The 20,581-nt window shown below is 51.5% G+C and overlaps 1 protein-coding gene across 4 annotated transcripts in view; it reads right to left on the minus strand.

Annotated features, from left to right (window-relative positions):
- Positions 1–4,985: 4,985 nt before the first annotated feature.
- Positions 4,986–20,581, minus strand: part of SMOX (spermine oxidase) — a 66,924-nt gene continuing 51,328 nt past the window's right edge. For 3 of the 4 annotated variants that reach the window (XM_077766922.1, XM_077766924.1, XM_077766923.1), the window contains 7 exons: positions 18,074–18,307; positions 14,030–14,256; positions 9,472–9,645; positions 8,557–9,316; positions 7,874–8,034; positions 5,921–6,010; positions 4,986–5,469 (listed from right to left, as the gene is read on the minus strand). In XM_077766922.1, coding sequence (XP_077623048.1) covers positions 5,332–5,469; positions 5,921–6,010; positions 7,874–8,034; positions 8,557–9,316; positions 9,472–9,645; positions 14,030–14,256; positions 18,074–18,281 — 1,758 coding nt within the window. In that variant the 5' untranslated portion in view covers positions 18,282–18,307 and the 3' untranslated portion in view covers positions 4,986–5,331. The remainder of the gene's footprint in view (positions 5,470–5,920; positions 6,011–7,873; positions 8,035–8,556; positions 9,317–9,471; positions 9,646–14,029; positions 14,257–18,073; positions 18,308–20,581) is intronic. The other variant, XM_077766925.1, reaches the window with a different exon arrangement.

The following is a 20,581-nucleotide window of genomic DNA, read 5'->3' on the forward strand; positions in this document are numbered from 1 at the left end:
ACTGAAACAGGCTCCAGGCTCTGAGCTGGCAGTCAGCACAGAGCCCGACGCGGGGCTCGAACCCACGAACTGCGAGATCATGACCTGAGCGAAAGTCGGACGCTTAACCGACTAAGCCACCCAGGCGCCCCAAGACAAGGGCATCTTGAAATGTGGGTGGGAAGGATGGAGTAGAGAGAAGGGGGAGAGGAAAAGCTGAGGCAAGTTCTCTGAGTTTGGAACATGAGATGCACAAGTGGAGGGTCACACACTTCCTTTGGGGCGGGGGGTGAGAGAGTGGGGGATAGGGGTGGTCCCTATAAGGATGGCTCTGAAGATTAGCTATTTGTAGATCTGGCAAGGAAGTTGCCTCCGGTGGCTTCTGGTGAGTCTACGAAGGACACTTTGGGAGACATTGTTGTCTGTTGACAGTGAGGGGACGGGGGCGGGGAAGGGGTCTCAGAGTTTCAGAGGTTGAAGGGGAGAACAGACAAGGGAAATCCAAAAGAGTTGCCTCAAAATTGCTCAAATACTGAGCTCACTGAACTAAAGCATGCCTGACATTTCGCATCCCCTAACAGAGAGCCAAGTTTTGAACACACCTGCAATCAGGTCCAACAACCACTGTCAGAATCACGAGCGGCGAGAACAGCTTTTGTACCCACAGCTCCAGTTACAACAGTATGAAGCAGGGCTCTGACCAATCCCTCCCTTTCTTACATTACACGCCTGCCATGCACTTAGATGTCCTGGATGCCACCTCAGGGCCACAATTCTTCCATTCTATTAAGATTAGATTACCCTGCACAAATCAAGAGCAGCCTCAGCAAACGGCACAGCCAGTCATTATGAGAAAACACAGCCTCGTGTAACTCTACCATTACGTTTGGCAGACCATTAATTAGGCAGGCAGTTCTCTCGAACTGAACCAGCAGCCCACCTCACTCTGCACCTTGGGCTTGCCCTTGGGCTCTTCTCAACAGCCCCAAGTCAATAAATGTGGGGAGACTCCAACCAGAAACGCTTCTCTCCTACCTTCGTGCGCAGCGCAGACATTCCAAATGGCTCTCGTGAAGTAGGAGCTACCTGCTAGCCTATCCCATAGCAGCAAAGGTGGGAAGACAGTACGTGCCGAGTACCCCAGGCCCCTTGAGGAAACATTTCTGAGGCTTCCACACGCCCACAAGTGAATAGCTTGCTCATGGAGTCACCGATGCCCACAGCACAAGCCACCATCAACCATCCTATTAGAATCCTGTGCCAGAAATTTCCTCTCAAGTGACTTTCTATAGGCGACAGGAACTGTAGAGCAGGCGTTGACGTGGGTGTTGGCCCGAGCATGCCACATTTGCCACCCCTGATAGAGTCCTTTGAGGTTCAATCAATGCCAACGCTGCTCAGAGACCTAGTCACAGCAAGGAATTCATCCCGTGTTCCTGGTACATCTAGTCTGTCTTGCTTCTGAATGGCCCTTGCTTTCATCTGCCTCCAACATCTTTTTTAATGTTGTGTTTATTTTTGAGACAGAGAGACAGACAATGAGCTAGGGAGGGGCAGAGAGAGAGGGAGACACACAATTCGAAGCAGGCTCCAGGCTCTCAGCTGTCAGCACAGAGCCTGACGTGGGGCTGGAACTTGTGAACCGCGAGATCATGACCTGAGCCCAAGTCGGACGTTTGACTGAGCCACCCAGGCGTCCCTGCCTCAAATCTGTTTTTGAAGCTGCCAGTCATAAATGCTACCCACATTATGTGATTATTTGATAGGGAGGCAGCACCCTGGAAGGCTCTGGCAAACTCTCCAGGGCCACCCTCCCGTACCTGTCCCCACCTTCCCCCTCGGATGCCATCCCCTGCCGGCTGATGGCCTTGCACAATCCCACACTGTCCTGGGAACCTTGGGTCCCCTGCTGTGAAGCAGTCCCCACCTCCCTCACATGGCTGCGGGTGCCCCGCTGAGGGAACATAGGCGAGGAGCCTGATAAATGGTGACATACTAGTAAACACAAGGCCGGCCCTTATCACCAGGCAGCCAGGGGAGACGTAAGTAGGTCCTTCCTCCCTTTATCTCCTGCAAGGAGGAAATTTGCTGGGTCAACACACCGTGCATTTTGAGATGGGAGGATGGGAGGTTGGGAGGGTGTCCTCAGACTCGTTTTTAAACTTCATAAATTGAGTTATGTCACACACACACACACACACACACAGAAAAGTGCAGAAACCTTCAGTGTATAACTCTGCATGTTTACGAATGTATACACCCATACATACAACCACCACCCAGGTTAAGATATGGAAAGTATCTATAACAGGAAAGCACCCCCATACTCCCTCCCAGACACTGCCCCATCCCCTCAAATCTAACACAATAGTTTTATAGGTTCTTGAACTTCACAGGAAAAAAAATCATAGAGCATATAGCCTTGTGGCTGGCTACTCTCACTCAACATGTTTTTGAAATTAATCAACATCACAAATATCGACTTGTGTTTTTCTTTTGGTATGCAGTATTCCATTGTATGGAGGTACTACACTTCGCCTGTTTTACTTTGGGTGGACATCCAGCTGTTTCCAGTTTTTAGCTATTACAAATGGTGCTGCTATGAACATTCTGGTACATACATTGGTGGGCATATGCACTCCTATTCCTTAGGCAGGCACATTCCAGTTTTAGTAGAATCTGCCACACAGTTTCCCAGTGTGGCTTGCCCATTTCCACTCTCTCCAGCAAAGGCCTCAGATTTNTTTTTTTTTCTTTTGGGGGCACCAGCCTCTTCTTTACACAGTTCAATAAATAGAATGAGCCTACAATGTGGAGTCAGACCTCAATGACCTTGGATGCCATTACTTAACTCTTTTCTTTTTTTTACAAATAGTTTATTGTCAAGTTGGTTTCCATATAACACCCAGTGCTCATCCCCACACGTGCCCTCCTCCATGCCCATCTCCCCCCTCCCCCCACACACACCCATGAGTCTTCAGTTTGTTCTCAGCATTCAAGAGTCTCTCAAGGTTTGCCTCNAGGCTGTCTTTTTTCCATTGGATATTCTTTCCTGCTTTGTCAAAGATTAGTTGGCTGTATACCTTTGGGTCCAGCTCTGAGTTTGCCATTACTTAACTCTTATAGGATTTGTCTCCCCATGGGGATAAATCACCCTCCCCAGCCTGAGTCGGCATCCATATCAAATTAAAAACCCTGTGTACCCAGCACTAACAACGAACACCCTACCTGGCCGGTAGCCAGCTCTAAGTGACTATTCCCTCCCTCCCTCTTGCCCACACCTGAAACTCCCCAACACGCAATCACAGAACAAACATTTATAGCCCTTTGACCCTCATGGAGTTCTCTAAAATTCCTCTGCCAGTGATCCTGAGAATGTACCTATTACTTTCTCCCCCATACTTGTGTGACAGGCCACTTCTACCCATCCCACCACAGTTAGTGGGGAAAATCCAGGACACAGGGAGGGAGCACACTGGGTCAGTGCCTCCCAAGGCAGAGTGAACAGAGGATGCTTCCTGTAAAGCAACTCTGGGCCAGGAGGGAGACACACCCATTGACCAAAGCAAGGTCCAAATTTCTATGGTCTGTTTAAGTGTTGTTATGGAATGATCTCCAAGATACATTATGTTAACTAAAACAAGCAAAATGCAGGACAGGATGAGTACTTGGTCACTCTGGTGTAAAAAAAGGAGAGAGAAGGGCCCATCTTTATACGGACATACTAGAAATGGATGCACAAGGTGCTAATCATGTGCAATGGTACTGGGGACAGTTGTGGAGGGAGGTGTTTCTACGGATCCCTTCATGGCTTTGAGCTTGAACCACATCTATAGCTCCTCCTGTGATTCTTATATAGTTACAATTTTTTGAGCTCTGTGTCAGGTGATTATGAAGCCCCGACCTAAACTCCAGGGGGACCAATCTTGGTGAAGCGAGGACACCCGTTAGCTGCGTAGGCGCGTTGAGTGTGCATGCAGGGAGGGTATGTCAGTGGGTGCAGGTAGGGATGTGTGTAGGTGTGGCTACACGCTGGACATCTCCATCATAACTGAGGCAACAGGGGACAGGATGTAGAGTCCTGTCAGTGACAGTACCTTAAACTTCTGAGAGGGGAGCCCAACCCAAGCGCCCACAGAGTTAGGCCAGGGCAGGAGGGGGTGGTGCACGGGGACCTGGATTTTCACAACTTCTTCCACCACCCAAATCCCCCAAGTCTATACAATTCAAACTCTATTATTAGCAATCTGGAGTAAGAACATGACTAAATGCTCTCTAAGTTTCCGTGCATGTGTATGTAAATGTAGTTGTGTGCAGGTATAAGTGTGTGGGGTGCTGTATGTGTGTGGGAGTGAGTGTATGTAGTGTGTGTGTATACGTGTGTATGTGTGCACGCATATGTGCAAGTGACTGTATGTATATGCATGTGTGTGTGCTTTCACTCAGCAAAAGGAAAAGCAGAAAAGGCTACCCCCAATAAATGGTAGGCCCGCAGAATACAGCAGGTGGGCAATACTTAGGAACTATCAAAAAAAAATGGCCACCCTTACCCACCTTCCCGGAAGTCAACAGCAACCGCCCCAAAGGCCACACCTAGGGCCCCATTGCCAGGTGACACTGACTAATAATTAATACATCTGAGGTTGGCGTGGAGCCACAACTGATGTCACCTCCCATGGAACTCACCTTCGCTCCATATGGCCATGCCACCCAGTAGGGCTCTGAGAAGTCCAGCAAAGGGCCAGTGGGCAGACACAGGCCCATCCTGAAGGGGCGGAGCTGAGTAGCGAGGAGCCCTTATCCCTGAGGGGGTCTCGCCGGCAGGAAGGCAAACAACCACAAACAGATTGAGGTGAGGGGATACCCCTTCCAGTAGGGCAGACACCCTACCTTCTGGGGGCACAGCCAGGCCACAGCCCTCCCACCGTCCCCTCACTCCAAGAGTATATGCTAACAAAAACTACAGACACACACATAAGAGGCTGAGGTAAACGGAAGAGACAAGCTGAGGGGCACGGGAAGGGCAAGCCTCTTTTATTATCCCAAAATGCAAAGTATTGAAGGCACTTACAATAACAAGGCAGGAGGGGAGGGGAGGCACAGGGAGGTCAGAGGTCAGAGGTCAGAGCACAGAGGTAAATCAACGGGCCCCACCCTGGTCACCACCCGGCTCGGAGAAAAGGAAAAGCTACAGGACCAGATCTGAAGCCAGTCAGGGTGTCTAGCTCTATGAAAGGTACAAATCCATCTACAGTGGATTAGGAAATTAGGAGTACACGGCAGCAAGGAACAGGGCTGGCAGTCACGAGTTAGTGGCTCTTTAAGGAACACGCTCGGGAGTGAAGAGGGCCCTCAGGTCCCCTGCTGGAAGAGGTCCCGGTACATCTCGATGAGACGGGCAGCCTCGCGCTGGCCAGAAAGCAGAGCACCATGGGTGGTGGAGTAGTACTTGCGGTGAGTGGCCTCACCCGAGAACAGCACCTGCATGGGCTGGGCCAGGGGATGGGGAAGTGAGGGAGGGGAAAATCAAGAAAGGCTAGGAGGCTACCTGTCTGCCCCAGGAACCCCCCATCCACACTACAAGTCAGAGAGCAGGCACCCGAGATGCAGGTATCGCTGCTTCCACAGGATGAGGAGTTGCCCACCCCACCTGGCCACCTTCCCCTGCTTCTTCCCCAGACATCCAGGCCTCAGTTCTTTCTACTCTGAGGCTGCTAGGAGTCCTGGATATGCAGTCTCAGAGGCTCATTGTGCCTCTTACTAGTGAACTCAGGGCAAGTGGTTTAATCTTCCTAAGCCTTGATTTTCTCATCTGCAAAATGAGTTTATACAACCTACTCCTGATGGTGGTTGTAGGGATTAATTGAAATAACGTATCTAAAACACTTCGAACCTGGAAGAACATAAGCACTCAATAAAGTTAGGCGGTAATTTAACAAACCTTTATGGAGCCCTTATTAGGGTCCAGGGACTGTTCTGAGCACTTGGAAGATAAAAGGTGACCGGGCTGCTGCTTTGAGGAGCTTCCTTGCTGGTGGGGAAGCCAGACACGAAACCCAATTACTAAACGGCATCATGTGTGACTTGAGGGGGTGTTTGGGCAAGGTGCTGAGAGCCCAGAAAAGAAGCCCCCTGTAAGGGGGATGACACAAAGCTTCCCAGAGGACAGGACCTTTGGGCTGCTTCTCAGAAGATGCTAGGTAAACAAACAGGCAAAAGACATTTCAAGAAGAAGGAAAACTGAGGGCAAAAATGCACCAAAGCAAGGGACAGTGAGAATTTTGGTACAGCCGGGGCTCAACCTCGAGAAAGCAAGCTGTGTAGGTGGGGTCCAGGCAAACTATGAGTGCCTGCATTCCAAGCGTGAGTTTGGACTCTATCCCACTGTATCTCAAACTGAATGTGCAAAAGCACCAACTGGGGATCCTGGTAAAATGTAGGTTTTAATTCAGCAGGTCTGGGGGGGGCACTGGGAGTCTGCATCTCTAACACACTCCCACGTGACGCTGATGCTGCTGGTCCACAGACCCCTCACTTTGAGTAGTGAAGCTTTAACCCACCAACAGGGAGCCCAGAGAGTGGGCGAAGCCGTAGGGGGCTGGGGGGAGGCTTACTGTGGCAGAAGGCAAGCTGCCTACGCCCACATCCATTCTCCTCTTTCAACTCAGTAACAAAGCCCTGGTTTTTAACTGGGTTCATTGCCATCCAGAACAAAAATGACGCATCCCAACCTTTTTGGCAGCTGCTTCAGGCATGTGGCTATGTTCTGGCCAATCAGCTTCAAGTGCATTGTTGTTTAGAGGCACTTGAGTCAGCCCCAGGGGTTCCTCTCTTTTGCCCTGTCTGCCTGTCACAGCCCTGAGAGGGGCAGCCTCACAGCTCTCTAGAACCACAAAGTGGCCTTGAAGATGGAGCTAAGTGCCAGTGGTACTGGGTCTGGGTACCTACCTCTGGATTTACCCTCTGTCTCCATGTGACAGAAGTAAACTCTGTCTGCTTTGGGCCCCGGTTATTTTCATGTTGTTTTGCGTTTTGCTGGATGCACTAGTCCTAACTCGATGCAGGTGACAAGAGAAGATGTGCTCTTCGGGAGGCTGGCTGTAGCCTCAGTAAGGACCTCTTCCTCTCTCCCGCCGAGCACAACCAGGGCGTGCCCAACACACGCTGGAAATCTTCTTCACCAATTCCACCAAAGGATTGTTTTAAATATGATTCTGCTGGGGTTTCAACATTTTTTGGTATGTGGATGCTTGGTGGGGGAAACGTGAACTCCACTTTGTAAGAACGGAGGTATATATAATTTTTTCTCTCAGATTTATTATTTTTCTCTATCATATATTATATAGTTAATATAACTTGGGGGAGGGTCGGTATTCTCAATTTTATTTTCTGAAACATACTGGGGGGGGGGAGTAAGTAAAACATATTGGGGAAACTTACTTCTACGGAAGCAGTGCTGTCCAAAAGAACTTTCCATGGCGACAGAAATGTTCTATAGCTACCCAATCCAACACCACAGCCACTAGCCACATGTGGCTATCAAACTTGAAATGTGGCCAGTGCAGCCAAGGAACTGAATCTTTAATTTATTAATTAAATCGTAATTAATTTCAATTAAATGCACCTAACGGCTAGAGCACAACATGAAATGGCTCAGCTTTTACAACCTCAAGAAAGCTTTTAACATCTCAATTTGATTCCCTCTTTTCTTCCAGATGTTAAGTGCACCTGACCTTGCTTTCTCTTCCATCATCCTCTTCCTCACAGGAGCTACTCCACCTGCCTCAGCCTGTCACCCCTCAGCGAACATCACCCTCCCCCCCACCAACCACACCCACACACAACACCCCTGCCCCCAGCCTCCCAGGACCTCCTCACCCTGCACCCTGCTCACCGCCAACTTGGAGCTCTCGGCGTACGGCAGGGGCGTGGCCAGCTTCTCCACATCTGCCCCGCTAGAGCCCACCCGTGTGTACGAATAGGAGCCTCGGAAGTAGGGGTTGCTGCCCCAGGCCGAGCGCAGGATTCGCCGAGGTTTTGGAATGTTGGGGTTCCCTGTTGGGAAGTTGGAAGAGCCAAGGGGAAGATAATAAACGGCTGCACACAGAGGCCACCCTTGGGCGCACAACTGATACTGCACCTCCCCAGCTGCAAGAAGGCCAGGCCCCTGCCGGTAGGCATGGAAGACGCACCAAGACAGATGGAGGCTGGGGCTCTAGCCGTTTACCCTTCAGTGCCTTCTTGTGGACCCCCCAGCAAAAGAGCTCATCTGTCTGGGTCATCCCTCAATTTCCTATATGAAAAATGTTCAACTAAAAGAATCAGACAATGAAACACAAATCCATCTCATAGTAGGACAATGTGGGTAGGAAATGGGCAATCTGAGGTTCGGGGGTGATACCTGAGTTTTTGCCATCAGCCCTTAGAGAGAAGAAACAGCCCCCAAGGCTTTGAGCATTTCAAGTTCCAAAGGGGGGTTGAGGGGCGGCTCCCCGGTGGGCACGCCCCTCAGCTGCATCATCAGAGGACGGTGCAGCGGACGGGGTGGGGCGGGGAGGCCGGCGGCGCGGGGCACACCTGTGAACTGCCGCAGCATCTCTGTGCAGATCTCGGCCACCGCCTCGTCGTCGCACTTCTCCATGACGAGGGCCTCCTCCCCGCAGATCCAGCCGCTCAGCACGTGGCCGTAGCGCTCGGGCGGGTAGAGGACATCGAAGCCGCAGATCTTGCGGTACCAGAGCTCCGGCGGGTAGGTGAGGGTGCCGCTCTCCGCCTCATCCTCCCAAACAAACTGTATGCTATTGCACTCGGGGCCCCAGAAGGGCTCCTCGAATTCCAGAAAGATCTTGTCGGTGGTGCCGATGCCCAGGCGGTGGATGGCGGCCACCTTCTCGGCAGGCAGGCCCGGCCGGAAGAAGCTGGTGTACTGCCTCTTGAGTACGCCCAGCGACACGGTCACAATCACGTGGTCCGCCGGGATCACCTCGCAGTCCTCACACTCCACCAGCACCGGCCACTGCTCCTCCTCATCCCGCCCATCCCCCCGGGGCTCCTCTCCCCCCTGGCCGCCCTCCCCGGCGTCCTGGTTGTGGTCACCCTCACCCCGGGGCTCAATCTCAGGGCCCCGGGGACGGGCCGAGGCCTGGTCCCAGTGCACGCAACGGACGGGTTTCCCCAGCTGGATGACGTGGGCGGGGATGCCCTCGGCCAGGAGCTCCACAACCCGCATGAAGCCTGAGGGGATGATGTGGTGGGCCCCCGGGATCTCGGTCCACTCCCCAAAGGCACTCAGGGACACATCGTCCATGCTGTGCGAGCTACTCTCACAGCTCTCCACCTGTGGGAAGAACCAGAGAGAACCCAGATGACCACCAGGGCGGGGCAGAGATCTGAACAGGACCTCAGAGCAGCCCCGCCCTCCTTGGTCACCCAGCATCCGTCTTCCTCCCTCTGCCGCCTACATCCAACAAAGTTCTGAGAGGATAAGGATACCTTCAGGTACTGCTGGATCATGGCGAGCTTCAGGCACTTGGTGGCCTCCGGGTCGTCAGGGTCATCCCTGATGCGGTTGCGCACCTCCTCCCGGGTGAACACCCCCACACTGTTCTGACTCTCAGCATTGACTGGTTTACCATGCCGGAAGAACTCCTGGGTCAAGTTATAGACCTGCCAGAGAGACCCCAGGAGACTGAAAACAATTCCTCATCACATCTCCCTCCATCTCCCTCCCACCGAAGGACCCCAACTCAAAAGTCCCCACGTTCCAGGTACTCCCGGAGATTCTGAGCCCATGGCTTCTCATCCTCGGTGAATCAGTGTGGCACGTGGTGCTGCACTCAGGGCCTAGGTTCAGGGCTGTTACCTGCTTCCAGATCACCATCTAAGGTCCCCTGAGTCTATGAGGGAGGGAGGGAGGGAGCCCTGGAGGCTCTCCAGAAGGGCTCTTGCTGAAAACAAAGTAATATGTATGGTGCCTGGTGGGAAAGGAACCGCCCCCCTCAAGGGCACTATGTGGCCAAGCAGACCACCCACTGCAGAACCCAGGTCTGCACACATCTCCCTTTTCCAAGAACCAGATGCCCAAACCCTCTCCCTGCCACTCCTGCCCAAGCGTATCTGCTTCACCTTCTCCCAGGAGGGCAGTCTGGAACTGTTGCCTGGCCAGTGTTTGGGGGGGAAAGGGGGCAGAAGGAGCCCTGAAACCCGATCCTGCTCAGGTCACACCAAGTGCCCCCTTTACTGCAGAACCCAGACATGTTTAAGCAAGATGACCATGTTGGGGCAGGGCATGTGGGGGAGGGGGGATTCCAGTGTGCCAAGGAATGAAAATACATTTCACAGGCACATTTTGGCAAGAACACTAACCCGTACCTCATCAACAGAAAGCAACGAACAGTCGCTTAGAGCAGGATCCTATTACTTCCCATGCCTGCCGGGCATATAACTCCCACCAAACCCTGGGCGGGTCTCCCTGAAGAAAGTAAGCCCGTCCTGGACCAGGCATGGCATCCCCAGAGGGTAAGGTCTGAGCCCCAACATTCACTCCACAAACTTTTCCGGGGCTGTGCAAAACACAGATTGCAATGGTGAGCAAGACAGACACAGCCCTGAGCCCCTACCTTCACTCAAATTGGGGGATCTCATAACTGGGCTGTTTTTACAGGATATGCTGTGACAAGAACAAACCCAGGGGTTTTAAGATCAACCCAAGATCTACCCAGATGATCTCGGACAGTTGGCAATGAGAGAGAGAGGAAAAGTATTTCAGGAAGATGGAAGAGCATACTCAAAAATGAGGAAGGGGAGAGAGAATGTAAGTGGCTCAGTCTTGCTAAAGGGGGCAGCGAGAAAAGAGAAATTTACAAGGGATGATTTTGGAAAGGAAGGCAGGGGCGGGGCATGAAGGACTAAGATTCATGTCAAGGACTCTGGACGCTGGCATCACTGAAGGGCTGTGAGCATGAACGCACACCCACTCTCCCTCCCAGGGCACTGGCAACAGATGGGCTCTTTGGCCAAACATCTGTGGCCGGTGCCCATTAGTGGTGTTTCCGTTCCTAAAGTGAGTTTGAACTTGGTAGCACACATTCATGGGAATGATGTCTGCCCTGTAACTCGGCCCTGGTATAAGCCCTGAGGCTGCAGGGTAGAGGAAGGAAGGTGACATTGCCAATCCCCTACCACCCCACTCAGGGAAAAGCCTCCACATGAGATAGACACATGAATTAAACATGTCTCTGGTATACAATCTAAAGAAGAAAATGAGTTAAGTTGTTCACTTTTCCTCCCTGCAGTCACAAGATACTGGGCATGTGGCCTTAACTGGAGTCCTCAGCAAATTCCTCACCCAGAACCACGGCCAAGGAGTCAGACTTTCGGGGTATCTCCTCCTCCCCCGTTCTCTTCCTTGGGTAATAAGCAACACGGTAGCCAGTCTTCAGCTTATGTTGACCAAACCCCAGAATGTGCAGTTGAGGAACATAAATTTAGTCCATCTACACATGATTCTTTGTGTCCACCACCAACTGGGACAGCCTTAACTGCACACGGGTTTGTCCTATGGGTACAGTCTTCTGTCCTGCATTAAATTACATCTTCCCAGTGTGACCAAGGGCAATGGCACAGGCCTGTAACAGCTCATAATATTGTCCCCAATTCTCATTAAGTGCTTTTCATCAGGATCTCATTTAATCTTCATGACATTCTGAAGTAGGTTTAACTATGTCTGTTTTACAGGTGAGGAAAGTTAAGACTCAGCAACTTGAACCACAACAACTTGCTCAAGACTACACAGCTGATGGGGCGCCTGGGTGGCTCAGTCGGTTAAGTGTCCGCCTTCGGCTTAGGTCATGGTCTCACAGTTCGTGGGTTTGAGCCCTGCATCGGGCTCTATGCTGACAGCTCAGAGCCTGGAGCNTAGAACCAGTATTTGAATCAAGGTAGTCTTGCTCCAGGGACTAAACTCTATGTGACACTAGCACACAAATTCGTTAATTTGTTAACAAGTATAGCAGATTCAAATGAGTAGCCCTTCAAAGTCACCTCTGGAGGGAGGCCGCATATTTATTGTGAAATCACCCTCAGGTAGGGCTTCATACACTTAGAGCACACCTCTTTAGAATGGCCTCCAGCTTTGGTTAAGAACTACACAAAGAAATTGATCACTTTTCCTCACAGTTAACACCTCCTCCTTCTGACCCAAAGCACCACCACTCAGATTGATAGCCCCTTTTATCCATCCTACTCTCCACAAGTGACATTCTTAGCTTTCAGAAGTCAAACCCACAAGCAGAAGCTGATGATGATCTACTTTTAAGTTTATATAAGAGAATAAGTAAGTCATGGTCCCTGGAAGTCATTCTCAAGAGGCATCCATGCTGAAAGCACTCACAATAACCTGGATTTCAGGACGTGACTAATTCCCAGTGGACCACGAAGGTCTACTTTGAAGAACACTAGTTCTTATCTGCTCATTAACAATTCGGTCTTCTAGCACATGAGTAAGAACGCACAGTACCGTGGGACTGCTCACAACATACCTTGTGGGTGCACACATATAAGTCACAGCATGCCTGCCCTCCGCTGAGCAAGGACTATCCCCACAGCAAGAGTCATTTCTCCTTTTCCACACCCAAGAGCCAGAAAATGTACAGTAGGCGCTTTCTGGCCAACTTACTGAGCTGGAGTGAAGGGTCATTATACTACAAACGACAAGCAATCGGAAGGCAAGACCTACATGCTACCTCGCCTGTTAAGTGCAGTTCACAGCACCACTGAAGGATACTAAAAATATAAACTTTTTTTTTTTTTTAGAGAGAGAGAGAGCACACAAGTGAGAGTGGGGCAGAAAGAGAGAGAGAATCCCGAGGCGGGGCTCGAGTTCACCTGTGGCAGGGCTTAAGCTTACCCAATATAGGGCTTAAACTCATAAACCGTGAGACCAGGACCTAAGCCAAAGTTGGATGCTTAACCTACTGAGCCACCCAGGCGCCTCTATGAACGTTTTTTTAAAAACCTGAATAAGACAAGGGTGTGTGTCCTTGCCACTTCTATCCAACACTGTACTGGAAAAGCTATATGGTGCAATACAGCAAGAAAAGAATTAAGTGGTCTTAGGCCATATTGTCCACTACAGTAGCCACTAAACATTTGTGGCAATCTAAAATTAAGTTAAATATTTGGCTCCTCAGTTTTACTAGCTACATTTCAAGAGCTCAAAAGTCACAGGTACTTAGTGATTACCCTACTGGATAGTGCAGGTCTGAAATATCTCCATTATTGTAGAAAGTTCTAGAGCACAATGCTGGGGTGAGGATTAGAAAGAAAGAAAAAACTCTCATTTTTTGTATAGTATTATACACATAAAATTCTAAAATATTATTAGAATATAAATTAAAATAATGTTAACAGATATAGATATAATATTAGCATTAAAACAATACTTCATCAAGGTAGCTAAAATCAATATATAATAATCTGTTATAGTTCTGAACACTGGAAACAACAGAAAATAAATGAGCTTTTTTTGTTTTTTGGTTTTTTAAGTTTATTCATTTATTTTGAAAGACAGAAAGAGTGCAAGTGGGGCAAGGGCAGAGAGAGAATCCCAAGCAGGCTCCGCACTATCAATGTGGATCCCGATGCAGGGCTCGAACTCATGGACCATGAGAGCATGACCTGAGCCGAAGCTGGACGCTTAACCAACAGAGCCACCCAGGTGCTCCAGAAAGTAAAGGTTTTAAAATAACCACTTAAAAGAATATCCAAAAGCAATAGCAACAACAATCACTACCCAAGTACCTAGTAATAAATCTAATAAAAGATGCTTAAGGCTTTTCTGAAGAAATATATAATCATCTGTACCAGCAACCTCTTACCTAATACTTCTCCGCTCATAATCTTCACTATGTTCTCAAATTGTCTCGCTTTCCCAAATACCGGGCCCAGAGAGTGTGCAAAGGCCCCAGCAGGTCACTCATCCCCCCCCACACTGCCGGCGTGCCCCCCGCCCCCCACACCCATGTGCCCAGCTGCCCTGCTGACACCTCACCTCGTTGTATAAATCGCTGAATTCCTCAACCACGTCCTTGGGGATCCTGCGACCACAGTTGGTGAGGTAGCAGGCCACGCCATTCTTGGAGTAGAGGCTGATGCGGCCCACGCTGCGCTCCCCATCAGTCGTCTCTTCCAGGAGGCCATTGGCTTCTGCTAGATGATAGATGGGATTCCCATGGGAGCCATGGATCCAGGTGGCTCCCAACTCAAAGGTGGCGTGTCCTGACGGTGACAACAACAGGCCCTTAGAGGGGCAGGGACTTCTTCAGAGAGGGCCAGAACACTGCCTCGGCCTTCTTCCCCCAAGAGGATCCTTCCATCCCCTCAATAGAGCAGGAAGGGAATTAGGTCCCTTTCTGACAACCAATCAAAGTCTTCAGAGAAAACTTCCCAGGGGAAACTACATGTGGCACAAAATGGATTCCGCTTTATAGCATTCCACGGTCACCCTGAATGACTTTGTGATTTGCCCCCGAGTCGCTTCACTGGGCTAGCTGGAAGGCTCTGCTTTTCCATCCCACCTTCGTCTAACAGAACAGCAGGCCCTGGGCCCTCCTTTTGCATTGTTGACTCTCCCTCAGGAGATACTCTGTGGGCACCTGAGGGGACAGAGGTCCCAGGGAGGGGAGTGAGGTTACCTGAGGCCCTTGGGCCCAAGGTCCTCATCTGACCTTACTCCAATTCCTCAACATTCTCCAGTTCCCCCAGAGTCTAAGCCCCGATCTCAGACAGAAAGTGGTCCCCCTCCTAACTCAGTCTGAGGCAGAGGAGGGAGGGCAAACATTCCCCCTGAAGGCAGTCTCAAGTAGACTTCCAGCGAAAGCTGAACTCTCTCATCCTAGGGCAGAAGAACCTTGGGTGGCAGAACCCAGGAGTCTGACCAGGGCAGGGGGCAACTCCTAGACCCAAGCTGGGACAGGGCTAGGGCTGGCGCTGGTTAGTTCTACCACCCCATCCACAGCCAAGGTACCAGATGCTCTGGGCCTGGGCCTCGGTTTCCTCTTCTGATGCTGCAGGCATGGTGACACATTGTCTCCTTCCCTGCCTAGCTCCCAAGGAAGTTGAAACAAAGAAAGAAGAGAGAAGAACGTTTTTTGGTCCTTTGGCTTTTGTGTTGTTTTTGTTGTTGTTTGTTGTTTTTGGAAGACTGAGTCAAGATATCGTGTGTGGTAAGTTTTTTGCCAAGATGGTCACAATAATTCCTCCTGTCCGTGTACATATAGCCCTTTGCAACATGACCTTGCCAATCCTCCCATCAATAGACGGAGACTATTTCCCCACCCCTTGACTCTGGGCTGGCCCTGTGACTTGCTTTGATTAATAGAATGCAGTGAAAGTGATGTTTGTGGCTTCAGAGCCCAGGCCTCAAGAGATCTCGTGGCTTCCACTTTCACGCTCTTAAAATGTGACCACCGTGGAGAGGTTTACCCTGCTGGAGACATGTGGCCCAGCCAGAAAGCCAGTGCCAACCACCAGACAAATGGGGAAGGCTGTCCTAAACCAGCCCCGGTCAAGCCACCAGATGATTGCAGCCGAGTTGGAGATCCCAGGCATGAGATCTCCATGTGAGACAGTGAATGAACCACCTAGCTGAGCCCTGCTTAAAGCAGGACTTTAAGCAAGTAAAATGGTGCTGTAAGCCACTATTTTGGGGTGATTTGTTACGCAGCAATGGTTATCTGATATGCCATAACAGACAACAATATCATCTCTCATCCTAGCAACTGGCCATTCTGTTTGTGCGCAGCCCCTCTCCTGGGCTGTTTCTAATTAAACCACTAGTTACTAAAAATAGCCCTGTATATATGTATGTGCCAAATACCAGGCAAGAGAACAAAACAATCAGCCTCAAGCTACAGCCAGTGAGACAGAATTTCCTTAGGACTCTGGAAGAAGATGCAGGAATATGCATGTCCCTTTTTCCAGGAAACATGGGCAGACCTGATGGCTCAGAAAGCAAAAAGCCCAGGGGCGCCTGGGTGGCTTAGTCAGTTAAGCGTCCGACTTTCGCTTAGGTCATGATCTCGCGGTTCGTGGGTTCGAGCCCCGCGTTGGGCTCTGTGCTGACTGCCAGCTCAGAGCCTGGAGCCTGTTTCAGAGTCTGTCACTCCCTTTCTCTCTGACCCTCCCCTGCTCACGCTCTCTCTCTCTCTCTCTCTCTCCTAGAAATAAATAAAACATTAAAAAAATTTTTTAAAAAATAAAAAGAAAGCGAAAAGCTCAGTGCCCAGCCTCCAGAGGGTTCCTAGTGGGCATTGAGGGTATTTACTACTAATCCTCCTTTAATTCTTCAGGCTTGAGGTTCCCCAAAGTGTCTTGCCTGCTTTGAGGTCCCAAGAGAAGAAGAGGGTCAGTACCTTGGGGAGGGGCCTGGACCCTCCCCAGGGCATGCCAGGGAGCTCCAAATCACACCGCCCCTGGGCAGTGACATCCAGGCACAGGGCAGCACCCTTCCTGGATTGACACTTGGCAAAAGCAGGAATGAGGCGAGGGGCTTGAGGTCAGCAGCAAGCTCGCATCCCACCCCTACTCCCCAGGCTCTGCAAGGAAGTGGGCTGAGCAGGCCCTAGTCTAAGGATATTTCCTGCCCTCTCCTACCCACCCCTCTGTCACTATGATCCTTGTGACGCCCCTGCAACAAAGGGCACCAGCACCACCTACCACACAGTGTCCCTAGAGCTTCTGGCCCTCAACGTCTGCTCCTACCACTGAGCTCCAGAGCTACCGCCTCACACTGCACGCGGCATGTCCACCTGGGCTTTCCACCCCGTACTCTGCACACGCAACACACGCAAGTCCGCCCTCCCCCGGGCGTGCTCTCCCCACTCCTGGCGGAGTCTGCCTTCGTCACAGACATCACTCCACACATGTTGCCCCTTCTGCTGCCCACCCAACTCTCCCCATCACCTAAACCTGCCCAAGCTCCCCCAGCTCAGGAGGGCTCCCACCACCGATAGGTCACCAGACCACGCCTCCTCTCAGCCTCCTGAAGCCCCCTCTCTTCACTGCCGCCTGTACCACGCTGTCAGCTGTCAGCCACCACTGAGATGAAGCCATCTGTCCTCCTCTTCCGTTTCTGTGTCATACACCGAATGTCTTGTCAAGACTCAAGAGCCACAGTTGGAGCGCCCCTTCCCTAAGGCTCACGGTCAGTCAATCAGATGTCAAGCGAAGAGTCCCAGGGCTCCCCTGCTGGCTGTCCCCAGGTTTATGAGTGCCCTGGATGGCACTGTCATCCTCACTGCCAACACACAGTCCTGTGTGTGCCAGCAGAAGATGGACGCCACCTCACACACGCTTTCCAGGAAATGCTTTAGAAGACTCTCAATGTGATCAAATGCATGGCCTTGCTACCCCGTGTGGCAACAGACAGAGACACAAAATCCTCCCGAGGAGGCTTCTAGCACAGTCCCTACCCACTCAGCCTCTCATTGGTGAGACCCCCTGCCTGAGAAGTGCTGACCTCCAGCTGCATTTCAGGCATTCCCTCACTCCTGGTAAAACCCGCCCAGTCCTGGGGAAAGCCTCTTACCTGGCTGCTTTCTCCAGCATCCTCATTACTCTGCAACCTGGACAGATCGTCTCCCCAGGCAATGCTAAGATGTGCCCATCGCCTTCAAGGAAGCCCCAAGTCCCAACCACTCTGCTGCCGTGAGCTCCTACTGTCCCCAGGACTAGCTCTCAGTCATGATATGTTAGTTGACACTCAAGAGGTAATGACTAATAAAAACTTAACAGAATTCCTCTTCTTGTGAAGTAGAAACTGGTCCACCCACTGCCAAGACAGTTTGGTCCGGGTGTCCTTTCCTTCCTAAACACTTGAACTCTAGGTCATGTTCCAAACACGAAGGCCAGAGCCCTGTCCTGCCCACCTCAGAGGGTTGCTCAGAGGGCAAAGGAAGTTTCTGGCAAATGCCCAGGCAGCATGAGTGATGGAACACTTACCCCAGGGAAAAAACCAAAATTACGTCATTTCAGGCAGGGCCAGAGCACTGAAGGACCAAAGGTGACCTTGGCATGGGGGCAGGGGAACACTTACCGAGTTTCACGCTTTGCACGCGGCCTCCAATGCAGCTGGAAGCCTCGAGCACAGTGACATCCGTGAAGCCCTGCTCCAGAAGTGCTTTGGCTGCAGCCAGGCCAGCCAAGCCGGCGCCGATCACCACCACACGAGGCTGTCCCCTTCTCCGTAGGCCACGACTGAAAGGGTCATCCGCACTGTCGCCACTGGATTCACAACTTTGCATACCGTCCGCACTGGCCTCCTAGGAACCTGCAGGGGTTGGGGATGTCACAGCTTACCTGCTCTGCCTTCACTTCCCACCTGCCCCACAGGACACTTATGAGCTCTGCCCTCAAGGGGGAGGGGGACCTTGAGCCCTCCTGCTCTTCCGGAGACCTGGACAAGAGGAGCCATCTCCAAAGGAGGCAGCAGGGAGGAGGACAGACAGAGGGAAGGAGAGAGGTAGAAAAGATGCACTGTGGGCCCCCGCTGGCAAGCGGGATTGCCGGGAGCCCACCCTAAGCCCCTGAGATCCGTCAATCCCATCCCAAACTTACTAGGCACTGCCTATTCCCCAAGGCTGAGGCAAGAGCCAGCCAGAAAGGCAAGACCCAAAAAGACCGGATTCAGGAGAAACTATTTGACACTGCTCACTCCAACACGGCTGCTTTGGTCCAGCTCACACCAACCCCAGAGGCCCACACAGACCGCAGAATGCTCCCACGGACCCCAGGATACTCACACAGACCCCAAGATGCTCACACAGACCTCAGGACACTTGCACACACAGTACTGGACCCTCTACTCTCCCTCCTGTGTGTGGCTCTTCCCGGGCAGTCTTTTTCCTTTGCCCCTTCTCTCCTCCTCTAGCTTTCTGTTAGTTTTTCACAGTGTGAACGAAGTGGCAATTTGGTGGGCAGGACACAGTCCCGCCCTCCCCCCAGAAAGTGCCACGAGGCCGGTATCGGACGAGCCTCTGCTATTCCGGGTAGTTCTCTGGTTGTTTTCCCCCCGCCACCCAGCCCCTCAGTCACCGCAAAGCAGCAAGGAGCCCAGGAAACGGTGGACTGTGAGGACCCATGGCACCAGAGGCCAGACATCAAATTGACAGTTACACTAAGCCAGCTTGTTCAGAGACGCCAGGCTAGGGAGCCGATGGCCAGGCAGCCAAGGGGGGTCCCTGAATCGCCCCAGTGCTGGGAGAGGCTACCGTCTCCTCCCAGAGCGACCACGAGGGCTGCAAGGTGCCTGTGGGCCATCCCGCGGGGCCACTCGGCCCTCATCCTGTCTCTGTTCCCTCCCTGACCCAAGCAACTTGGATTCCAGTCGTCTTTGCTAATGTTTCCGTAGCAGGGAAACTACTAACAACAGGGGAGGCAGGGTGGCTGGAAGGTGACTGCCGGGCGGTGCAGCAGACAGGGGACATGAAACAACTGCCTCCCGCATCTAGTAAAGCTCAGCATCACCCTTCCAATGACACAGCAGCCCCACCCCCCAGAACACGCCCAGGAGAAGCAGGACATATTCCACCAAACAGACACGCTAAGGGATGGTCATAGCAGCTTTATTGTAAGAGCCAAGACGACAGAAGCAACCCAAAGTCCAACCACAGGAGAATGTGCAGCAGGTTCCTCCACAAGAAACAGAACCAACTCCTGGCACCCTCCTCCTCCAACATTGCATGGAAGGAAAGGAGCCAGAGAGAAAAAGTATACATTGTATGACTCCACTTACGTGAAGCTCAAGGAGAGGTACAATGAATCTGTGGTGACAGAAGAGAAACCGGGGGAGGAGCAGCTGAAACCAGTCAGGATGGAACTTTCTGGACTGGAAGGGATATGTATCTTGCTCTGAATGGTGGCTACACAGTAAACATATAAAGATCCACAGCTTTGGACAGGAAGGATTTGTGTCATTTGTTATAGGGGTGTGTGTGTGTGTGTGTGTGTGTGTGTGCGCGCGTGCGCACCTCAGTAACCGGTCAGATATTCATTCCTGGCACGGAAGGGAGGGAGGGAAAAAGAAGAAAAGAAAAGAAGGGAGGGAGGGAGGGAGGAAAGGGGGACAGAAAAGAAAGAGAGAGAGGGGGGAAGGGAGGGGGGAAGGAAGGAAAAAGAGAGAGAGAAAAGAGAGAGGGAGGGAGGAAAGGTGGAAAGGAGAGTAAGAGAAGAGACAGAGAGAGAAATTAAAAGAAAGAGAAAGAAAAAAGAAAGAGGGAGGGATGGAGAGAGGGAGGGAGGGAGGAAGGAGAGAGAAAGAGACAAAGAAGTAAAGGAGGGAAGAAAGAGNATCTGTTTACAAGAGAGAGACAGACAGACAGAGACAGAGGGGAGCAGGGCAGAGGCAGAAAGAGAGAGAAAGAGAACGAAAGAGGGAGGGAGGGAGAAAGGGAGGAAGGAAGAGAGAGGAAGGAAGGAAGGAGCTACATACTGACTTCTCACATGGGGGGGACCACTAAAGCTTCGGTCCCGCCTTGAACAGCGCCCCCCAACATCTCTTCACCATAGGCTTAGCAAAAGGATCTTTTTCTAAATACGCTGAGGC

The sequence above is a fragment of the Crocuta crocuta genome, unplaced genomic scaffold, assembly GCF_008692635.1.
Source record: "Crocuta crocuta isolate KB4526 unplaced genomic scaffold, BGI_CrCroc_1.0 scaffold15, whole genome shotgun sequence".
In the NCBI taxonomy this organism is placed as follows: domain Eukaryota; kingdom Metazoa; phylum Chordata; class Mammalia; order Carnivora; family Hyaenidae; genus Crocuta; species Crocuta crocuta.